This window comes from Vitis riparia, chromosome 3 (assembly GCF_004353265.1).
Source record: "Vitis riparia cultivar Riparia Gloire de Montpellier isolate 1030 chromosome 3, EGFV_Vit.rip_1.0, whole genome shotgun sequence".
Classification (NCBI taxonomy): domain Eukaryota; kingdom Viridiplantae; phylum Streptophyta; class Magnoliopsida; order Vitales; family Vitaceae; genus Vitis; species Vitis riparia.
This window is the reverse complement of record NC_048433.1, coordinates 20,061,310-20,084,111: the sequence shown is the minus strand read 5'-3', so window position 1 is coordinate 20,084,111 and position 22,802 is coordinate 20,061,310. Positions and strand designations below refer to the sequence as shown.

General features: G+C 32.0%; 1 protein-coding gene across 1 annotated transcript in view; it reads left to right on the top strand.

The window, feature by feature from the left end:
* Positions 1-13,427, top strand: part of LOC117911047 (nuclear pore complex protein NUP160) — a gene marked incomplete at its 5' end in the record, with an annotated part of 51,223 nt that extends 37,796 nt beyond the window's left edge. Inside the window, 6 exons of the mRNA XM_034825206.1 lie at positions 66-137; positions 283-406; positions 4,963-5,070; positions 8,434-8,574; positions 12,373-12,546; positions 12,640-13,427. Of these exons, the coding sequence (XP_034681097.1) occupies positions 66-137; positions 283-406; positions 4,963-5,070; positions 8,434-8,574; positions 12,373-12,546; positions 12,640-12,684 (664 nt within the window). The remainder of the gene's footprint in view (positions 1-65; positions 138-282; positions 407-4,962; positions 5,071-8,433; positions 8,575-12,372; positions 12,547-12,639) is intronic.
* Between the last annotated feature and the right edge of the window lie 9,375 nt (positions 13,428-22,802).

The window sequence follows — 22,802 nt, the reverse complement described above, 5'->3', positions numbered from 1 at the left end:
ATTTCATTTCAGTCATGTATGCTTCTTGGCATGCCTGTAATGCAAAACTTGGTTCTTTTGTTCAGGGAGCTGGAAAGAATTTTCATTGCCATGTCATTGAAATGCTGTCCAAATAGAGTAGGTTCCTCATTGACCAGGTAAGATATTCTTTTATCATTGTTTATCTGCTGCATTATACTTCATTTTTCAATCTGGTTTGGTTGTTAAATTTAACTTTCTATGATACCTCTTGACCACTTTTATATGTACAATGTAATCTAAATCTTTCTGGAATGATTTCAGGACACATGGCCTTCTGTTGACATCATCAAAGGATGATACAGCCATTCATGGTTCTATTGATCCGGATCCTTCAACCCAGCAATCTAAGGGGAGTAATCGATGGGAAACACTTGAGCTATATCTTGTCTCTCTCTCTCTCTCTCTCTCTCTCTCTCTCTCTCTATCTCTCTCATAAGTACGCAAACATGCATAGACGTGCACACACTCACATCCTTATTACTATATACTGTGGTACACAGACACTAATTTTAGTCAAAATACCATGTTGACACGATACAACATGGGGTGTGGTTGTAAGATCCATGTCGGATACACTTACATTCCATTGGATACAACTATTTAACTCGTGACTACTTTATTTTTTTTTTTTTTAATTATGCTTATATTGTATCAAATACAATTATTTCACTCTTTATTTCTTTCTTAATTGTTTTTATATTATATCAAATGAGAGTATAAAATAAATTGCAATTAAAAAAATAAAGATTTTTTTTTTTAAATTTCTAACTCTTATAACTAAAGAAGTGCTTTATCTCTTCTTTTTAAAAAAAGAAAAAAAATTATAATTGATAAAATTTGAAGATAAATATAATAATTAATATTATATAAAATTTTAAAATAAGTATAATAGTTAATAGCATAAAAAGTTTGAATATAAATATTAAGATTAATATCCTAAGAAATCTAGAGATAAATTATAGTAATTAATATAAAAAATCAAAATTTTTGCATGAATCTAATAAATATAATAATTTATATAAATACATATTTAATTTACATTGAATCTTTATCTAATATATCGGGAAATTTTTATTACAAAATCAATATAAATTTTAAAAAAAATAAACTAATCAAAGTTTACTAATAATGTGGTATAATATTTTATTAAAGTTTTTTTTTTCAACATCCTATTAAAATAAAAGACCTATAATAAATAGATTCTTTATGTACAATTAGTCATAACATCAAAGTAAAATAATATTTAGCATCTTATTAAAATAGAAAAGATACAATAAATAAATTTTCTATCTACAATTAACAATGTAGTATTATAGATTATTTATCTTATTGTGTTTATATTTAGTGTTAATTTATTTTTCATTAATGGTGTATCCCCATATTTGCACCATAGTTTAGATCATTTTTAGCTAAATTCCTATGTATTAAGATTTTGGGATGCAAAAGATTTGACACCTATATATGTACCTGCACATAACACTCGTACATAAACCCATGTAGCATGGATTATATGCATGACACAATGCTAAAGTGGCTGAAGTTGGAGTTTATTCCATGAAAAAATGTACCAATAAAGTTTCTAGTAGACTCCATATTGTCAAGAACTTAAAATGAAGTCATTTGAAGAAAAACCAACCCTTTAAGGGTTTTAATTGGCTAAACTAGCATTCACCTTCTATATTTTCTTAAACAGTTTTTTCATATTATTAACAAGGTATTGCTTATAAAATTGTAAAATGTTTCAAAGGCTATTTAAATTATATAGAATATTTTTCATAAAAGATACCTAAAGGCCATGGGTTTAGTAGTGTTTGTGGTATTTGGTTGATAGATTATGTTCTTAACTTAGATGTCTAAAGATTTTACATTCATAAGTATGTTTATATGCTTATAATCTAGGGTGATGTTATCTATCAAAATAATAATAATGATAATAATAATCTAGGGTGATGTTCTTGGAGAACTATGTAAAGGTTTGGCAAGAAAAAATGAAAATTCAACTCAACTAAGCCAAATAGTTGTATTAGGTGAAGTGATTGTCAATTTAGTTTGCTTGGTTCATCAATAACTTCCTAAATTTCTCAACAATCAGATCCTTTTTTTAAATAATTATAGTGAATTAAGTCAGATCCTAAATTTATCTTCCCCTTTTGGGTGGAACTTTAACTTTCTTTAAAACCTCATTGATTCGGAAATTGAGGATCTCAAAAGCCTCATTGTCCATTCTTTATTGGGTGAACCTATCACTGTCCTTCCTAGATGTGAAAGTTTAATCATCATTATCATCATCCCCATACACACAATCAAAGCATTTTTCCTAACCTTATGCAATCAATCAATTCCAATCCTTTTCTCTCCAACAAACTTCCTTTGGACTTCAAAAACCCCATCAATGGGTCAACACATTTGCTTGGTTAGTGACCAATAATAGAGTTCTCACAAATGACTTGCTTCAAGTGAGATGACCTTTCATAGCCCTTAGTCCTACTCATTGCATTTTGTGTTTGAAAAGTATATAGTTAATTGATAATCTTTTTTTACTTTGTCCACTAACCTTGGAGCTATGACATAAGTTATTTAGGCTAGCTAGATTGGATTGAGTTTCTCATAGAAGTGTCAGTAACATACTGACCATTTCTTTTAGGGGATTGAGGAACTCCATTAGAGGCTAAGTTCTATGACATATTGTTTGCCTTACATTGATTTGGATAGTATAATGGGAAAGAAATGCAAGAATCTTTGAGGATATGTGGAGGACTTTTGAGATGATATGGGACCTAATTTATTTCTATTCCTCCTTTTGGGCTTCTACTACTCCCGCTTTTAGGCATACCACTCAAAATCATTCAACTTGATTGGTTTTTGATATGTGGATCAAAAGGGTAAATGAGTAAAGAAAGGATCATTACCAATGTATTTTTATAGAAGGATTCTTTTCCTATGTTTTGATCAAATTTTGTAATTGTGAGAAGGATTTCTCATCCTTCTAATCCATTTTAATGAGAATGTTGTGTTTCAAATTAAATATATATTTATATATATCAGACAACTTGCTCTGTATCCCAGAATTCACACTCATAGTTTAGATCAATTTTAGTTGAATTCCTATGTCTTAAGATTTTGGGATGCAAAAATTCCAGCACCTAGATACGTACATGCACACAACCATGCCCAAACCCATATAACATGGACTATATACATGACACAATTCTAAAGTGATTGAAGTTGGAGTTTATTCCATGAAAAAAATGTACCAATAAAGTTTCTAGTAGACTCCATATTGTTAAGAACTTAAAATGAAGAGCCATTTGAAGAAAAGCCAACCTTTTAAGGTTTTTGAGTGGCTGAACTAGTATTCACCTTCTGTATTTTCTTTAACAGCTTTTTCATGTCATTAACAAGGTATGGCCTTACAACATCATAAAATGTTTGAAAGGCTATTAAACTTATACAGAATATTCTTCATAAAAGTCTTTTGCCTTGGGTTTAAGAAGTACCATTGGTTTGGATTAGTATTTCTGGTATTTGGTTGATAGATTGTGTTCTCGACTTAGATGTTTAAAGATTTTACATTTATATATATCTATTTATATGCTTATTATTTAGGGGGATGTTTTCAAAGAACAATTTAAAGTTTTGACCAGAAAAAATGAAAATTCAACTCAACTAAGCCAAATAGTTGTGTTAAGTAGGCAATTGTCGATTTAGTTTGCTTGGTTTGCCAATAACTTTCCTAAATTTCTTGAAATCTGGATCATATTTTTAAATAATTATAGTGAATTAAGTCAAGTCTTAAATTTCTCTTCCCCATTTGGTTGGAACTTTACCTTTTGTCAAAACCTCATTGATTTGGAGATTGAGGATCTCAAAAGCCTCATGTCCATTCCAAATTGTGTGAACCTATCACTGTCCTTTCTAGATTTGAGAGTTTGGTCGTTATTATCCTCAGGCTTATTCACAGTGAAGCTATTTCTCCTAGCCTTATGCAATCAATCAATTCCAACCCTTTTCTCTCTAGCAAGATTCATTTGGAAGTCAAAGCCTCATCAAAAGGTTGAGGCATTTGCTTGATTAATAGCAAATTAGAGAGTTAACACAAATGACTTGCTTCAGGTGAGAAGACCTTTCATGGCCCTCAGTCCTCATCGTTGCATTTTGTGTTTGAACAACAGACAATCGATTGATCACCTTTTTTTACATTGTCTACTGAATATGGAACTATGGCATAAGTTATTTAAACTAGCCGAATTGGATTGAGTTTCTCCTAGAAGTATCAATGACATAATGACCATTTCTTTTAGGGGATTGGGGAATTCTATTAGAGGCAAAGTTTTATGGCATATTGCTTGCTTTACGTTGATTTGAATAGTATGGTGGAAAAGAAATGCAAGGATCTTTGAGAATAAATGGACTTATGAGTTGATATGGGACCTAATTTATTTTTATTCCTCCTTTTGGGCTTCTACTACTTTCGCTTTTTAAGGGCATAACACTCAATGTCATTCAACTTGATTGGTTTTCGATATGTAAATCAAAAGGGTAAATTAGCAAAGAAAGGAACATTTGCCAATGTATTTTTGTAGAAGGATTCTCTTCCTCTGCTTTAATCAGATTTTGTAATTGTGGGAAGAATTTCTCATCCTTCTTTTGTACTTATTAATCCATTTTAATGAAAATGTTGTGTTTCTAATATAAAAAATAAAAGTTAAATTAAAAATGTCAGACAGCTTGTTGGTATGTCCAGCTTGTCAGTATGTCCATAGATCATAGAATATGCAGTAGCTTTTACATTCATCTACCTGTGACTTGTTCCTTTTTCCATTGCAAATTTTAGATATAATTGTTTTCACACTTCATTTTGGATAAGCAATCATGAAAGTTTTCCCTTTTCTGCACTCAATTGATTTCCTCACTAATTGTCATAGAATACATTAATTGCAGGAAAAATATAAAGGATTTAATGCCAGATTACCAGTAATAGTTGCTGAAACTCTTCTTCGCACAGATCCACAGATTGAATTGCCTCTTTGGTTGGTTCATATGTTCAAGGTAATTGTTTGTTTTTTAAATTCAACTGAATAACTTGGGTGGCTTGTCAAAAATATGATGAAGGCATCCTTGAAGTTTAAAATTTTCTGTTAAATTTTTGTTGGAAAATACTATGGCTTCACTTAAATGTTTTCACATACACACACATTGAGAGAGACACATATTTAGTTTATTGCTGGGTACTTTACTGACTCCTTGGACAATCTTCTCAGAGGTTCTAGCCTATTCACTGTCAAACAGCAGTTTTTTTGCCCGTTTTCAAATTTCCTTCTTAATTTTTCTATCGGTTGAAAAGAAAAAGTAGCAAGAACAATCTTTAATTTGCCTTTTCATAATATTTCCTAACAGAATTTGTGTTTGTGTGTTTAAACATTTAAGTGAAGCCACCATCAACTCTATAAGGCTGTTTATCCTCAGTGATTGAATCCACCTTTAGGGTACATAAAGGCATAACTTCTGTAAACCTTGCTTGAGTACTGTCGATCTGCTCTCATTGTCCAAAACTGTTTTTGCTTCTCCTTTTTCTGGTTATGATGGAAACTCTACCTGCAATTTTTAGTTCAAAAGTCTAGTTTTTTCCAAATCAAAGAAGTTTTATTTGTTATGGAAGTCAAGGCTGGAAATTTTGTTCTCACATTGAGTTTGGATGCAAGGTGGGAACACCTCTGTTGTCGTATTTGGGTCTTCCCCTTGGGGCCCCTTACAAGTTTGACAGTATGGGATGGGGTAGAGGAGAGGTTCCGTAGAAAGCTAGCCATGTGAAAAAGGCAATACTTATCCAAGGGTGGGAGGTTTACCCTAATTTGAAGCACTCTTTCTGGCATGTCGATCTACTTCATGTCTTTGTTCTGTATTCCAAAGACAATTAGGATGAGTTTGGAACAGATTCAAAGGGATTTCCTTCGGGGAGGAGGAGCACTTGAGCGGAAGCTAGACTTAGTAGGGTGGTCTGTTGTTTGTACAGATAAGAGTAAGGGTGGATTGGGTTAAAGAATCTTGCTAAGCTTAACAAAGCCCTTCTAGGCAAATGGAGCTGGCAGTTTGCAAAAGATAAGAGAGCTTTGTGGAAGCAAATTATAAGTGGCAAGTACGGGGTGGAATAGGGAGGGTAGTGCTCTAAGGTGGTGAGAGGAAGTTATGGGGTAGGATTATGGAAAGCCATTAGAAAGGAATGGGAACGTTTATCTAATGGAGTTGTTTTCTCAGTTGGTAGTGGGCAGAGGGTGAAATTTTGGAAGGGTAAGTGGTGTGGTGATGTGGCACTGTGTACTTCTTACCCTGCTCTTTATTCTATTGTTTATTCTAAGGAGGATTGGGTGGTGAATGTTTGGCACTCAACAATTGAAGGGGGGTGTTGGGCCACTAGTTTTATTAGGGCTATTAATGATTGGGAACTAGATTTGGTGGAGCGGTTTCTCTTGAGTTTGCAAGGGAGGACGGTGTGCAGGGATCAAGAAGATAAAGTGATTTAGTTGGGACCAAAAAATGGGAGGTTTTCAGTCAAAGACTTATATTCGACCTTAGAGACTCAAAGTACTTTGCCCTTTCCTGCTAATGAGATTTGGAATTCTTGGGTACCCTCAAAGGTGAGTTCTTTTGCTTGGGAGGCTTCTTAGGCAAAGGTGTTAACTTTGGATCGTTTAAAGAGAAGAGGGTGGTCTTTGGCAAATAGATGTTTCCTTTGTCTTGAAGAGGAAGAGACCATTGATCGCATTCTTATCCATTGTGTTAAGACAAGAGTGTATGGAATCTTGTGTTCTGCCTGTTTAATGTGCTTTGGACACTTCCTTCTTTGGTTAGAGACACGTTTCTAGGATGGCATGGTTCTTTTGTTGGTAAAAGGTGGAAAAAGGTGTGGTGAGCTGCTCCTCTTTGCTTATTTTGGACAGTTTGAAAGGAAAGAAATAGAAGAGCTTTCGAGAATGAGGAACAATTCATTCAAGGACTAGAACACGCTTTCCTTTGTAATCTATGGGATTGGTCTAGGTTATTTTTATTTTCTAGTCCTTCGATTGTAGATTTTGTGGATTGGGTGGGTTCTTGTTGAGGAGGATGCAGTTTTTTTGTTGGTCCTCTCCCTTTTTTGTGCTTTTAAGCGTTTGTTGCATACCTCCCATGTACTTCAAAAGGCTGGTTTGACCAACACTCAAGAGCGTGGTGTTTGTCTTCGTCAGGTTTGTTTTCAGTGAAATCTTTTTTCTTGGCCTTGTCAAAAGTCTCAAATCCTATCTTGTTCCTTCTGGCCAAATTCTTGTGGAGTTCAAAAGCGCCTTCAAAGGTTAAGGCCCTCGCTTGGTTAGTAGCACATGGGAAGGTAAACACTAATGATAAACTGCAATTGAGAAGACCCTACAAATCCCTCTGTCTTCAATGGTGCATTCTTTGCAAAGGAAGTGGAGAGTCGATTGACCACCTTTTTCTTCATTGTCCTGTTACCATTGGACTCTGGCACAAATTGTTCAATCTAGCAGGGTTGGTTTGGGTCCCTCCAAGGAGTGTTGAGGACATGATGGTTATTACTTTTAAAGGCTTGGGGAACTCATTAAGAGGCAAGACACTTTGGCAAATCGCTTGCCTTACCTTGATTTGGTTGGTGTGGCAAGAGAGAAACAATAGGATATTTGAGGATAAAGGGAGAACGGAAGAGGTGTTATGGGATTTGATTCGATTCTATTCTTTTCTTTGGGCTTCTTGTACTGAAGCGTTTAGAGGAGTTCCTCTAAGTGTTTTACAACTCAACTGGATTGCGGTTTGCGCCTCAAAAGTTTGAAGTTTGTTAGTGTTTCTCTTTGTTCTTAGAGTTTTATTGTTGGGAGTTTTCTCCTTTGTTCAGTTTGTGTAGGAAGGACCTCTCATCCTTCCCTTGCTTTCTTCTCTTTCTTTTGTATCTTTTCTTTCTCCTGTATCTATTCTTCTATTAATATATTCTTCTTCGTTTCTAATAAAATATATATATATATACACTTTTGCTTTACATATCAATGTCATTTATCTTTTAAGATAATTTTATCCTTCAAATCACTATCACCTCTGTTGTTTGCACCAAATTAACTGTCTTCTTATCATCCTTCCAACACCCTCAAATGAATAGTCTTCTTATCATCAATGAACCAAGGAACAGATGCTCTGAATTCCAGAAATTGGTAATTCTATGCATTGTTCTGAGAGCAATCCGAAACTCATTTTTGCCTGAATGAAGCTCATTTCTTCTCCCTATGTGGTCTTTCCTTTCTCATTAGAGTTGTTTTAGCATATTTTGACATGTTACAGATAACTTTTGGTGTTTCAACTGGATATATGCCTTCTCTGTGTTGTATCATGATTCGAAGGCACACTTGACTCACACCATCATGGTTCTGACAGGGTAATCAGAAGGAAAGTTATTGGGGAATGACTGGCCAAGAATCAAATACTGCAACCTTATTTCAACTCTATGTTGATCATGGTCGATATACAGAAGCTACCACTCTGCTACTTGAGTACATAGAGTCATTTGCATCAATGGTAAATTGCAATCTTTTCCTTGCTACTCATGACATTCACACTATTGTAAAGTCCATGAAATTACATGCATTCCTGCTGGCCCCTTCATTTTATTTAGGATTTTCATAAATTTACACTGTATAAGAATTTATGTCATTACATCTCAAACTTTGATCATGGTATGTGAAAGAAATTGTCTTAGTCTTGATATAATGGAACTACCTAGAAGGTGTAGTATTTGAATTAATCCCTAAATTAATATTTTATTACCTATTTTAGGTTTGTCCCTTTACATTAATTCTTGTTTTTTTAAAAAAAAATCAGAAACAAACAACTGTATTAATAGAAAAACAAACTTGATCAAAAGTAACTAAGCAAACCTCCGCAAAACAAAGAAGGTTATGCAAAAAGAACAAAAAGGCCTGTACAAGTAAACCAACAGCAGCCCTATAACCAAAAAAATAGTGTACAAATCGAGAGCCAACTAAGCTGAATTACACTCAAAGGGTAGGGTTTAAAAATGTCTATACAGTAAGCCCAAAAAGAAACAAAAAAATGAAGCGAATCCCATAATGAATCCGACATCCTCCAAGTGTTCTCGAAAATCCTAGCATTCCTCTCTTTCCACACAATCCACAATAAAGAGAGATAAGCTATCCTCCAAAGAGTCCTTCCTTTAAATGAATTCTCAAAACACTTGAAGGAAATCACCATCATATCACAAATAGTGCCTGGTGAAACCCACTTCATCCTACCTTTGCCACAATCCCGAAGCAATCGAACAATGCAAGAAAAGATGATCAATTGTCTCACTACTACTCCTATATAGGATGCACCAATCAAGACTAAGGGCTTTGAAAGGTCTTTTCAACTATAGCAAGTCATTAGTATTTACCTTCTTAAGTGTCACAAACCATGCAAAGGCCTTGACCTTAGATGGAACTTTTGAATTCCAAAGAAAATTAGTTGGGTAGAAGGGGATTGAATCTAGAGAACAGGATAAGACTGAAAAAAACGACTTCATTGAGAGAACTTTTGATGTGGACGGTACCCAAGATCTCGTATCTGAAATATAAGGAGACAGATGGAAATTGGACAATAAGGACATTAATCTTTCAAAATCCTCAATCTCTGTATCTGCTATAACCAAGGACGAAAAGTAAGATCCCAAGACAATGAAGTGTTATTACCAAGGATAGCTGAAATAAGACAGTTTTTAGTAGTGGTGACTCTGAAAAGACTTGGAAATTGTACACACAAAACTTTACATTAATTCTTTAGAGAGAGCAAAAATCTCATGTAAATATAAATAAAATCAATTATACAAATGAACATAGGATATTACATGGAAAAACCACCTAGTAACCTCCTAGTGTAAAAAACCATGGGTAGTCTCTTAATAGCTAAATATGAGAAAATGGTACATAATTTTACTTGATCAGATACACCTACTACCTAGGATCTTATATCGTCAGCACCTATACTCCTTTTCCACGTTCCTGATGCAACACTCCCCCATGCTCCTTAGTGGATCCCTCAAAGCCCTAATCGAAGATCTCTAACCTTTGTTATAGTCAAAAGTTACTCTCAAGAAAGATCTTGAAAGTTTGAGAGTTGGAGGATCAAGATTTTGATGAATGGCTATACCATCTATGGGTTCATAAAAATCCACCATACGTTTTTAAATAGAATATCTCTATTTGTATTTATAAAATTCTTTTTAGAATTATGGAGAGTTTTCTAATTCTAAAATATTCTAAAACTTGTTTTTAGAATCAAATACTAATTTAGAAATAATCACAATTTTGAAATATTACAAAAATTCTTTTTAGAATCAAACACAAATTTAGAGAAACATAATTTTAAAACTTATCAAAAACTATTCTTGGAATTAAAAATATAATGGAAATCAAATTAAGAAATAGAAAGTATTCTCTTCCTAATTTATTGTATTAGTCATTTCAAAAGCTTTACCAACCATAAATACATACCTTAAATCTTACTAAATAATTTGATCCAAATTTGATGAAATGCAAAGTTGTCTTGAAATGAATAAGACCCAAGGAAGTAAGTTGCATCCAATTAGTAAGAAAGGAACAAAATTGCCAACTAAATAAAATACCCTAACAGCATGGATTCATTTGTTTATTCTGACAAGAGAATACATGGCAGCTGGGGGATGGGGAGCAAGGGAATTCTCCCTTTAACACTTTTTGTAGCAAAGCAAACTTTCTGTTCTGCTTCTAGTCCTAATAGGGCTAGATATGGGTCCTTTTTTTTTAGGTGGAACTGTCAGGCATTAAAGTGGTTTAAGGGAGGGAGGTCTTGAGGTCAACTTGATATACATTCTTGGCCCATTCCCTAGCAGCTTAAGCTTTTGATCTAATAGCTAAGCATGACATCATAACTATGGTTCTTGGGGATCTTGGATTCTAACCTTTATATCTGTTTATGTCCTCATTTATTGAACCTGCATATGAGAGAAGGCTGCACGTTTGGCAGGATGCTGGGTATTAGCTAGCTTGATATACATTGCCAGCACATTCCCTAATATCATAAGTTCTGGAGATAACTAATAGTTTAACAGGGGAAGAAGAAGCTTAAAACTAGGTGGATTTGGAACTATTAGGATCATACAAGATTTGATAGTTCTATTGAAGTGGTTTAGAATGGTTTATCACCCCTTAGAAGTGCTTCTTTTATGTAGTCTGGTTTGTAAGGAAGATCTCATTATCCTCGGAGTCCAACCCCATCAAAATTGAGAGCATGTGGCTACCAAATCATTTCAAATTGGACTGGAAATAGTTGAATCAAACTAATCTAGTAGGCCAACAAAGGTAAATTGATATGTTCCATTCAAGTTTTATCAATAATTTTATGAGATTCACTATTGAATGTGGTCATGGGTTCATTGCTTGAAACAGAAGCCATCTTTACAATGATAAGAAAATTGTGAAATACTGTTATTTCATGAAAATTCCTTCCTACTGTAGTGATCTCTCCTCACATCTTTATTGGTGTCGTTCCTGATAATGTATTTCTACCAGTTACAACAATTTGGCTGTAACTAGTGAGATAATGTATTTCTACAAGTTACCACAATTTGCTTGTAACTAGTGATATATGATGCAGACTGCATGATGCAAAATCTGTGCACTTTTGCTCTATAATACTAATTCTGATGAATTTGACAACCATATGAACTTATTATTTCCCTTCTAGAGAGGCATTATTAAAAGTTATGAATCAACCCCTAATATTGGGGTAAAGAGGGGCAGCAACCAAACACACTAGGATGCACTTATGCCTCACATGGTTAATTCATATTCAAAAAGGAAAAAATGCTTCTGAAAATGACTTGAGGAAAACATAGAAAACCAAAAGGGGGAAAGGAAAAAAAAAATTATATATATATATATATATATATATATATATATATATATATAGCATTTTATTTATTGATTGAAAAAACAACTATTTCATTCTCACATTCTAAGTTACAATAGCTTCCAATACAAATTATTTAAACTTGCTCCCATCAAATTTATGTTTTATTCTCACATGCCAACTTCTAGAGCAGTGAACATTTTCCATTCCACATACCATGGCAAGTCTATGATCCAGGTAACATTGATTTGTACCTTTAAACCCATTACTTGGTAAAGTAACAATTTGACCATCACATCCATGAGATCTTCGAAGGAAGTGTGGCCACTTGACCATTATTTGATTATTTGATTATTCATAGTATATGAAACATGTTAGTAATCTTTGGTTGGCTGTGTAATGAAGAAACATGTCACTATCAATCTTTTTCAGAGACCAGCTGATATAATTCACCGGAAGAGGCCATCTGCAGTTTGGTTTCCTTACACAACAATTGAGCGTCTATGGTGCCAGCTTGAGGAAATGATCAGTTCGGGTAACATGGTTGATCAATGTGATAAGCTGAAAAAACTACTACATGGAGCTTTGCTGAGACATCTTAACCTTGTATTCTCCATTTCCTTGTGTGGTCCTTGTCTGCCTTAATTTTCCTCTGCTGCTATATGAGAAATTCTCACCATTTTTATCCATTATTTTCAGCTAAAGGTGGACTCAGATGATGCACTATCTTCTTCTGTCCGGTAAGAAAATTTAGCAAATTTGGCTAATCTGCGAAACACCATCTCAGTATTTAGGGTTTGCACAGCAAAGAGAGGATCAGGAATACCAAAAAGTCTTCTAGGAAAGAACCTTGTTCACTAGCTGCTTTTCCTAGCATTATGATGCGTCTTAAAGGCCCGGTGTGACAAAAGTGTTACATGTGGGTGATTTTACAAGCTGTAATTAGTCATGAAATTTAATATGATGATTCTGGAAGTCAAATATATTTCCATTATAAGGAATTTTGTGAAATCATTTAAGTGAGCTTTACCCCCATGTAATTATCTTCCTCGAAACAGTTGGCAGCTGCTGATTTTCCTGTGAGTGGAGAATTTGGAATTGGAGAATCTGCCCATTTGTTGCAAACATGATGTCTTCTTCTTCTCCTATTTCGAATGCACTTTGAGAATGAAAATTTTGAATCCTGGCGTTCCTTGTGTTTTTTTTATATTCAGTGATGTAGTAATAGAAAACTTGGATGATTTGCAGATGAGGAAAAAGGGAAACATGTAATCCATTGTTGGCACGACTTGGGGTTTATATCCAGATGTGGGCGACATAAGGAAAACACTGATTGATTACCGAAGCTCATTAGCTGGTTTAGGCATAAATGTTAGATAGCTACTTAACCAAAAATTGATTGTAACAGTGCTAAAATGATAGATAGAGAAGCATTACTGTAATTATGAAGTAATTTGATGAGATATATAAGTCAATAGATTCATGGCTATATCAGAGAAAAGTGTTATTTTATATCTGTTGCTTGGAGAATGGGTTTTGTAACCAACCTTATAACAAAGCAAAGCAAAGCTTAGATATTTGCTTATGAAAACAGAAAAGTTACAAAAAAAAGAAAAGAAAAAGAAAAAAAACAAGGTAAAATACTATTTTTTTTTATTACAAAGATACTACAACTAGTTTTAATATAATGGAGAATGAATATTGTGAATTTTCATCTTGCCAATAGGTTTGTAAGTCAGTGTTATGAGGAAACACGTAGTATTTTGATAACATCAGCTTGTACTTTTTCTCTCACTAAATGGTAGTCAATTTCAATGTGTTTGGTACATTCATGGGACACAAGATTGGTTGCAATATGTAAAGCTGCTTGGTTATCACATAATAGCAAGGTTGTGTATGTTCAATGTGCAAATCTTTAAGTAAAGTGAAAAGCCACACCAGTTCACAAGTTGCATTTGCCAAGGATCGCCATTCTACTTTAGTTGATGATCTTGACATTGTTTGTTGTTTTTTCGATTTCCAAGAAACTAAAGAATCCCTAATGAAGATATAAAAACCATCAACGGATTTTCTAGTATATAGACAAGAGGCCCAATTAGAATCTACAAATCCTTTTATCTGAACAGTTGAAGATGAGGAGAAGAGTAAACCTTGTCCTATAGTACACTTCGCACATTGGAGCACTTTACAAGCTACTTGTAAATGTGGGATCCTTGGCTTGTCAAAAAACTGCCTCAAACGATTAATCGCAGAAGACAAATCTAGTCTTGTGATGGTGAGATATAGCATCATACCAATCATCCTTCTATACATAGTGGGATCATCAAGAAAGTCCCCTTGTGAAAGCTTGGTGTTAGGATCCATAGGCGTTTTTCTTGGCTTGCATCCAAGTAAAGCCTGAATCTAATAAGAGCTGCAAAGCGTAGTGTCTTTAGCTAAGAAAAATACCTTTAGGAGATCTAGCAATGTCTAACCCTAGAAAATATTTTGAGGGTCCTAAGTCCTTGAGCTTGAAGCATCCATCAAGAAACTTCTCTAAGTCATCTACCTCCTTCTGATTGTTGCTAGCTAAGATAATGTCATCAACATATACAAGCAATGCCATGAAAGTGTTACAACTAATTTTCACAAAAAGAGAGTCTTCAATAGTGGATTACTTAAAACCCTTGGTGATAAGCACACTAGAATTTTGAAAACCATTGCCTTAAGGCCTACTTAAGTCCATATAAAGATTTATGCAGTTGCAGATAGTGTTTGCAGGCAAAGTGTACTCTCCCTCGCGATAGAAACCAAGTGGCAAGCTCATGTACTCTTTCTCATTAAGATCACTATGCAAATAAAGCATTATTGACATCTAATTAGGTCAAACTCCAACCATAAATGGAAGACAAGACAAGTAACATTTTAATCGTAACTAGTTTGGCCTTAAGAGAAAAAGTGTCAAAGTAGTCAATGCCCTCTTGCTAAGTTATCATTTTGCCACTAAACGAGCTTTGTAACGTTCTATAAAACCATTAGTTTTGAATTTAATATGATAAACCCACTTGCACCCAACTACATGCTTGTTAGGTGGTAAGGTGGTCAAGGTCCACGTGCAATTACTCTCCAAAGTTTACAATTCAATTGACATAGCCTCTTGCCATTTTGGAATTGCAGCAGCTTGGGAGAAACTTGTTGGTTCAACATGAGAAGAAATGGTATAAACAAAGGCTCAATGGTTTGGAGTTAGTTTGTCATAATTGAGGACATTGGACAAAAGATGAGAGGTGGAGTAAGAACCACTGTAAATGAAATAATAATGGTAATCTTTAAGATAAGAGGGGGCTTATGACATGAAAAGAACAAGAAGTAAAGGTAGGTGGTGGATTGGAAATCGTAGTGGGATTAGAAGACTCAATGGAAGAAACACCAAAATCAATAGAAGAGAAAGATGGTAAAACACGATAAAAAAAGAAATCGAGTTGAGAAGGATTTTGGCACATTTCCTTGAACAGAAAGATGTTTTCATAAAAAATAACATCTCTAAAAATGAATGTGGTATCGGTGGTCAAATCAAGCAACTTATATCCTTTGAATCCAACAAGATATCAAAGGAAAACCATTTGTGTAAATTGAGGAGAAAACTTTGTGCGATGGCGAGGCAAAGTGGAAGCATAGCACAAACAACCAGATGTCCGAAGATGATTGAAGGAAGGTTTTTTTGTTCCAAAGTAATTCAAAAGAAGTTTTATTTGCTAAAAGTGAATATGGTGCTCTATTGATTAGATACACAACAGTGAGTATGCAATCTCCCCAATAACCTAAAGGAATGTGTGATTGGAAGTATAGAGCCTTGGCAACATTTAAAATGTGTTGGTGCTTTCGCTCGACAACTGAATTGTGTTGTGGCCTATCCATACAAGAATGAAAAGACATGATTCCTTCTTTATAGGAAAATTGAATAAAGAAAGTTCTAGCACATTGTCAAAGCGAATAAACTTTATTTTGACCCCAACTTGATTTTGAATTAAAGAAAAGAAGGTGGGAAAGATTGTTATCATTTTGGATTTTGTATGCAAAAGATAAATCCATGTAAAACGAATACAGTCATCGACTATTGTAAAAAAAATATCAGTAGCCTTCAATAATGGGAACATGAAAAGGACCCCAAATGTCACAGTGAATGAGTTGAAAAGGTGTTGCAAAAAAATTATTTAAAGAAATGAAAGGTAATCTTCATTCTTTTGCTAAATGATATACATAACCATGATTAGAATTAACAAATAAATTGGAAACATTCAATTCATTTCTTAAAATGTGAAGTTTAACATATAACGGATGACCTAAACGAAAATGCTAGAGATCATTCTGTGACAATGAAATCTTATTACACTTTGCTACAACATTTGTAAAATTAGAACTAAAGCTTGAGGAGTCAAAAACGTAGAGATTGCCTTATCTTCTACCCATCCCAATCACTATGCCTTGAGTATGGTACAGGATAATACAAGAATCAGTGAGAAAATTGATTGAGAATTGACGATTTTTAGTAAGAGCACTAATGGAGATAAGATTGAAATGAAAATCAGGCACAAACAACACATCTGACAAGAGTAAATTATCGAGTAGTTAGACTAAACCTATGCACTTAATAGGAACTAAATGACCATTTGGCAAGTTTACATATGAATTAGTAGCTGGACTAGAAAAAGTAAACTCAAGTAGCAACATACATGATGAGTAGCTTGTGTCCAAAACCCATGATTTGGAGGAAATAGAAGAATAAGAAGATGTAAAAGAGGAAGAAGAAACAATACCACTAAAGCTACAATTCGACGGTTCAGGTTGTTGCGATTTAGAAGAGACGTGAGAATTTCCCTATAATTGCGAGCTCAAGAGCGCAAAAAGCTATTGACATTAAGAGGGAGTCAATGGATTGAGAGAGATTTCAGACAAAGCTGAATCTTCATTCATGGTAGAAGCTGCTCGATTTACATGAGCTTTAGTTATTGTAAACTTGGGTTTTGGATTATAACTAGGTGGGTATCTGTGAAACTTATAACATTTGTCAATGGTGTGGCCCTGCATACCATAATGAGAACAAAAAGGTTTGTCTCGCTTGGGTTTGGCTTTGTAATTGCTAGCCAAAGCCATTGCAGAAGAATTGGAAGCTGAACTAACAAAAGATGTTGCAGACGTTTTGAGGTCACTAGAAAATAGTGGATTTGAATTAAGACCATAGCTAATAGTGTGTTGTCATTCTTCCTAAATGACCAAAGAAAACACCTTCGGTAGAGAAGGCAAAGAGGTTATCATCAAGATCTGAGCACGAGTTTGAGCATAAGATTCATTGAGTCCCATGAGAAATTGCATAACATATTCTTGTTGCTAAAAATCCATCCACAACTTCATTCTGCCACATTGATAAACAAGTACAGGTTGATATTCTTTGAGCTCATCCCAAAGAATTTTTAATCTAGTGAAATACCCATTAACATCAAGAGATCCTTGATTAAGAGCAATAAGTTGTTTTTTTTATTTGGAAACTGCGAGGACCATTGCTTTGGTAAAACGATCACCAAGATCAATCTAGATCGAGAAGCATTCTTAATGTTGACTATCTGCTATTTCCCTAGAGACTTCATTGAGAATCCAAGAAATTATAATGCTATTGCAACAGTTCCAAACCTCAAAGAAAGGATGATCAGAGGTTGGATGATCGATGCTTTCATTAACAAATCCGACCTTGTTCTTTGCAGTGAACACCATGAGCAAGGCACAACTCCAAGTGTTGTAGTTAGATCCAATCAAATGGTGTGAAACCAAGACCAAACCTAGATTATCGATATTATGCATATAAAATGGGTTACCATAATCTTCCATTAGTGATGTATTTAAGGTACTAGTAACCTGTCTATTATTGACATTTTTGTGACCTTCTCGAGCCATAACATGAAAAGGAAGAAAAAGAAAGAAATAAGAGAGAGCAGAGCAGCAGAGTAGAGAAATGCTCTTAATACCATATTAGAGAACACATGAAGGAGAATTATGTTTTCAGCCCAATTGGGCTTGATAATCGAGGTAGGTCTTCCTATCACCTCTAATTGATTATAAGGATATGAGATAGTAATGGACGAAAATACCAATTTGACTCACTTTTGTCTTTATTCTACCACTCTTCACATACCATTACTAGCAAATTCTCTCTTATTTAACAATTTTTTAAAATTTTTATTATTTTTTTAAACTCTTTTATAAATAATTGAAAAATTAACATTATTTTCTATTTTTAAATTATAAATAAACAAAATATATATTAATTATTCAAAAACTATTTTGGAAAATACTTTCTAAAAAAAAGGTTAATTTAAATAAATAAAAATTATCTTTTACATTTTAGAAGTAAATAATTTAATGATTAAAACACTATTTAAAATAAATATATTCACTATTTTCTTTTCTTTTATACTAAAAAGTATTTTAAAGTTTTTTTTTCTATTATAAAATAAGAAGTTTAATTTTTTTTTTAATCTTCTTCCTTCCTTATTTTAATAACTTTTTGAATATGACTTTTAGTAATAAGTTATATGAAATGTTGCAAATTTGTTTACTAATGATTTTTTTTTAATGATTTGAATTAATCAAAATTTTGTCAAAATAAGAAAAAGAAAAAGAAAAAGAAAGAAAGAGGAATGATGAAAAGTTTTTATTTTAAATATCCAATTAAAATGTTTTCGTATAACCTAATTTTAAAAGTAGTTTATATTAATATATAGGAGAGATTGAATTTTTCTTATATAAAAGGGTTAAAAGGTCTATTTACTCATTTTAGATGAAAATAAGTAGTTATAAATTATATAGTTATGTTTGAGTTTGGTTTAAAAATATTTTTCTAGTTTTTATTTTATATTTTACATTTTTTATTTTCTATATTGTCTCTTTTTAAAAATATATTTAATTAAAAAATGAAAAATATTTTTAAAAATTAAAATTGAAAACCTTGTTTAGTACTAATTCTTTTTATATGAAAATAATAAAAAGAATTAAATTTCATTTATTTATTATTATTTTTTCTATTAGTTGTTTTAATAATAAAATAAAAAATATAATATGTTCACAATTAAACAAAGAAATTGGCCAATTGTGTTTTTTTTTTCATAAAAATATAATATATTTACAAAAAAAAAAAAAATCGGATTTAAGTTTTCCACCATTTAATTTCTCAACCAAACTACTAGAATCATGTTTAATACACTTATAGGCACACATTCGCTGCAGGATATGAAATTTGCATAATTATATAAGGGTATTCACTAACTATACAAGGTTACCCTTTGTGAGAGATTTCAATCAATTCTAAACCACTCTTTTATTTTCCTTGTCACCCACAGATTACATACTCATGTCATGCAGTTTATTTAACTCATACATGAAAATTCCAATACTTTCCCCAATAATGATGTTTGGGGAAAAAAAAAATTTTTGATCCTAAATCATCCACCATTTTCTCAAGTAAACCATTAGAAACATAGTTGACATACTTATGTGGACACAACTTAGGAGTGATATGTAATTCGCGTTACTATACAATGGTATTATATTAATTGTACGAGGGAAATGTATTAAGTGTACAAGGATGTATAAGGCTACCTTTTGTGAAAGATTTCAATAGATTTTGAACCATTCCTTCATTTTCCTTATCACCCATGAATTGTACACCTATGTCATGCACTTTATTTAATTTTCACATGAAAATTCCAATACTTTCCTTAGTAATGATATTTGGGGAAAAATATTTGACCTTAACTGATCTACCATTTTCTTAACTAAACCATTGGAAACATTGTTAAACACACCTCTGTGGACATATAACTTAGAAGTGATATGAAATTTGTGCCACTATATAAGGGTATTACACTAATTGTACAAAAGAAATGTACTAAGTATACAAGACTACCCTTTGTGAATGATTTCAATCAATTTTGAACCACTCCTTTATTTTCCTTATCATCCAAGGATTATACACCTATATCATGCACTTTATTTAACTCCTACATGAAAATCTCAATACTTTTCCCAATAATGATGTCTGGGGAAAAAAATTTAACCCTAAGTCTCTATCATTTTCTCAACCAAACCATTGAAAACATGGTTAACATACCTACATGGACACATAACTTAGGAGAAACATAGAATTTGTGTCACTGTACAAGGGTATTACATTAACTGTATAAGGAGAATGTGCCAAGTGTACAAGGATGCACAAGGCTCCTAATAGGTTTGTATGATTTTTAAACAACTTAAACTTGACATTAAGATAATTATTAATAGTTTTTTTTCTTTTAACCAAGCTATGTCATTAAGACATTACCTACAAAAATTAACACATATGAAATAAAATTAAAATCAATCACGTTTGAATTGTTCATTATAAGTAAACTAAATGAAATATATATTTTTACTATTTTGTCCTTATAAACATAATTTCATTGTTATAAGTAGAAATTAAAACATATTTAAATGGAATTAAAAATGGAAAAAAAATAATTTTTGTAACATTTTTTTTAAATCATTAATTTAAATTATAAAATTAGTTTTAAAATTAAAAATATTTGTTGTAATTATAGTTTTGAAGATTTCATGATTTATCTTATTACTTTTAAAAAATTGCTTTAATAAGAAAATATTTATTTTAATGGTTTTAAATGTTTAAATCTTTATTTTAAAATATTTAGGATTAGTGCGAGGAACAATTAGGTAATTTTGGAATGGAGAAATTTTGAATATCTTGAAAACTTTAATTATACAAATTACCCTATTTACACTTGTAAAATTATTGGAAGGTTGATAAATTAGTCTTATAAATATTGTCTTCTTGATTAATATTATACATTTATATATGCATGTGAGTGTTTACATTATTTATGAGATAATGTGAGAAATAATAAACACTATGTGTCTAATTTGTAAGTTAGAAAAAAAAAAAAACCAATAATAATATTTTATAAGGTATTTAAAAAGTATTTATTATATATTCTATAAGTTTGAAAAAAAAAATAATATTTGATGATGTCTAATTTGTAAGTTAAAACAAACAAAGAATACTAATATTTTATGAGGTGTATAAAATTTGTTTAATATATATATATATATATGAGAAATAATATAAGTTTGAAATAAAAAAATAATATTTATTATATATTATATAAGTTTATAAGGTATTTAAAAAATATTTATTATATATTATGTTAGTTTAAAAAATATATATTTGATGAAGTATTTAAAAGTTATTTACTTCAAAAATGCATAAATAGGAGAGAGAAGGGTGAAAGAGTCAAAGAAAGAATGAGAATGGTGAGTGATCGGTTAGTTTTTTCATTTAATAGTCAAGGGTATTTTAAAGATTTTTAAAGGCAATATCATTCATTTCAGTTTCTACTCTTTCATTAGATTTTGAGTTTAATTATAGGTGATAGGAGGACCTCATCTCAATTATCAAACCTAGTTGGGCTAGAAACACAATTAGCCCAATAAAACAAAGATTGTAGTAGGGAGTGGTATGGTTCATGCATGGGTTAAAGTACGTTTTGGGCAGTCAAGAATGATACTGTAAGAAGGTTGTCTTGGACATCTAATGAGGGTTCTATGTAATAAGATCAAGGGTTGGTATGAACTAGAAGAATAGGTGCATGGGTTGGTGTCCAGTTATAAGATGTTTGGTGCATGATAGGGAATATGCTATAATTGGTTATTGAAGTGTATAAAAACTACATAAAAAAAGAACTTGTTACTAAAGTCTATATATAATGTATTTTATATCAATTATAAGATATTATTTTTATATTCTTAAAGTATGGATTTGGTAATTATGATAAAAAATTAAAAAAAAAAACTTGAATTTTATTTTAATTTATGGTAAATGGAATATTAGGAAGTATATTGTTTTCATGTATTTATTATTAAGAGAAACAATTTATTTTTATTTTACATTTGAAGTATGAATTTCATGGTTGTAAGAAACTTGAATTTTAATTTTTAATTTATAGTTCATGATATACTAAAAAAAAAAAAAGAATATTATTTTAGTTTATTTATTATTAACAAAAGACTTATTTTTAGTTTATTTTAAAACATGAACTTGATAGTAGTAATAAATTCGGATTTCAATATTACTTTATTTTATTTATTTATTTATTTATTTATCATTATTTTTTTGGTCATGCATTATTAAAGAAAATGAATAAATAGATTAATATTTTGGCATGTTTATTATTTAAAGAAACAACTTATTTTTCTTTATATTTTAAAACAAGGATTTAACATTTTTGTTTCAATTTATGGTTAATGATAAGTTTAAATAATAATAAATAAAAAAACTTGTTACAAAATCAAAGGTTTATGTGATCACATCAAAGTTCTGTAGTTTATCCTCCAAAAAGCTCCTAAGGAAAAATTAGAGACTATAAGTCAATGAATTACGATGGTAACCTATATGTGTCAAGGGCAAAATGAGGGGTCTATAACCCCCTTAAGGGTTAGAGTTTGAAACTTTTGCCTATCATTTTTTGGAAAGCCTCCAAAGAAAAACCCTAGCCATCCTCATGGGAGAGAAAAACCCACCCTTCTTTTGTGTTAAGATTCATGGAGAGAGAGATCGAATGGAAGGCTTTTAAGTAAATAAGTCCTAAGACGACTATCATGGTTTTGACATCTTTCAATCTAGGAACATCTAGATCGCAGGTTTGTGTTTCCATCTCTAGAATTATGTTTTTATTATTAAGTTTTGATGTCATATTTTTTATGCTGCGTAAATCTAGAGAAGCCTAAAATAGATGCATACATCCTATGGATCTAAGATAAGGGAAAAGAGTAATTCGGGAATT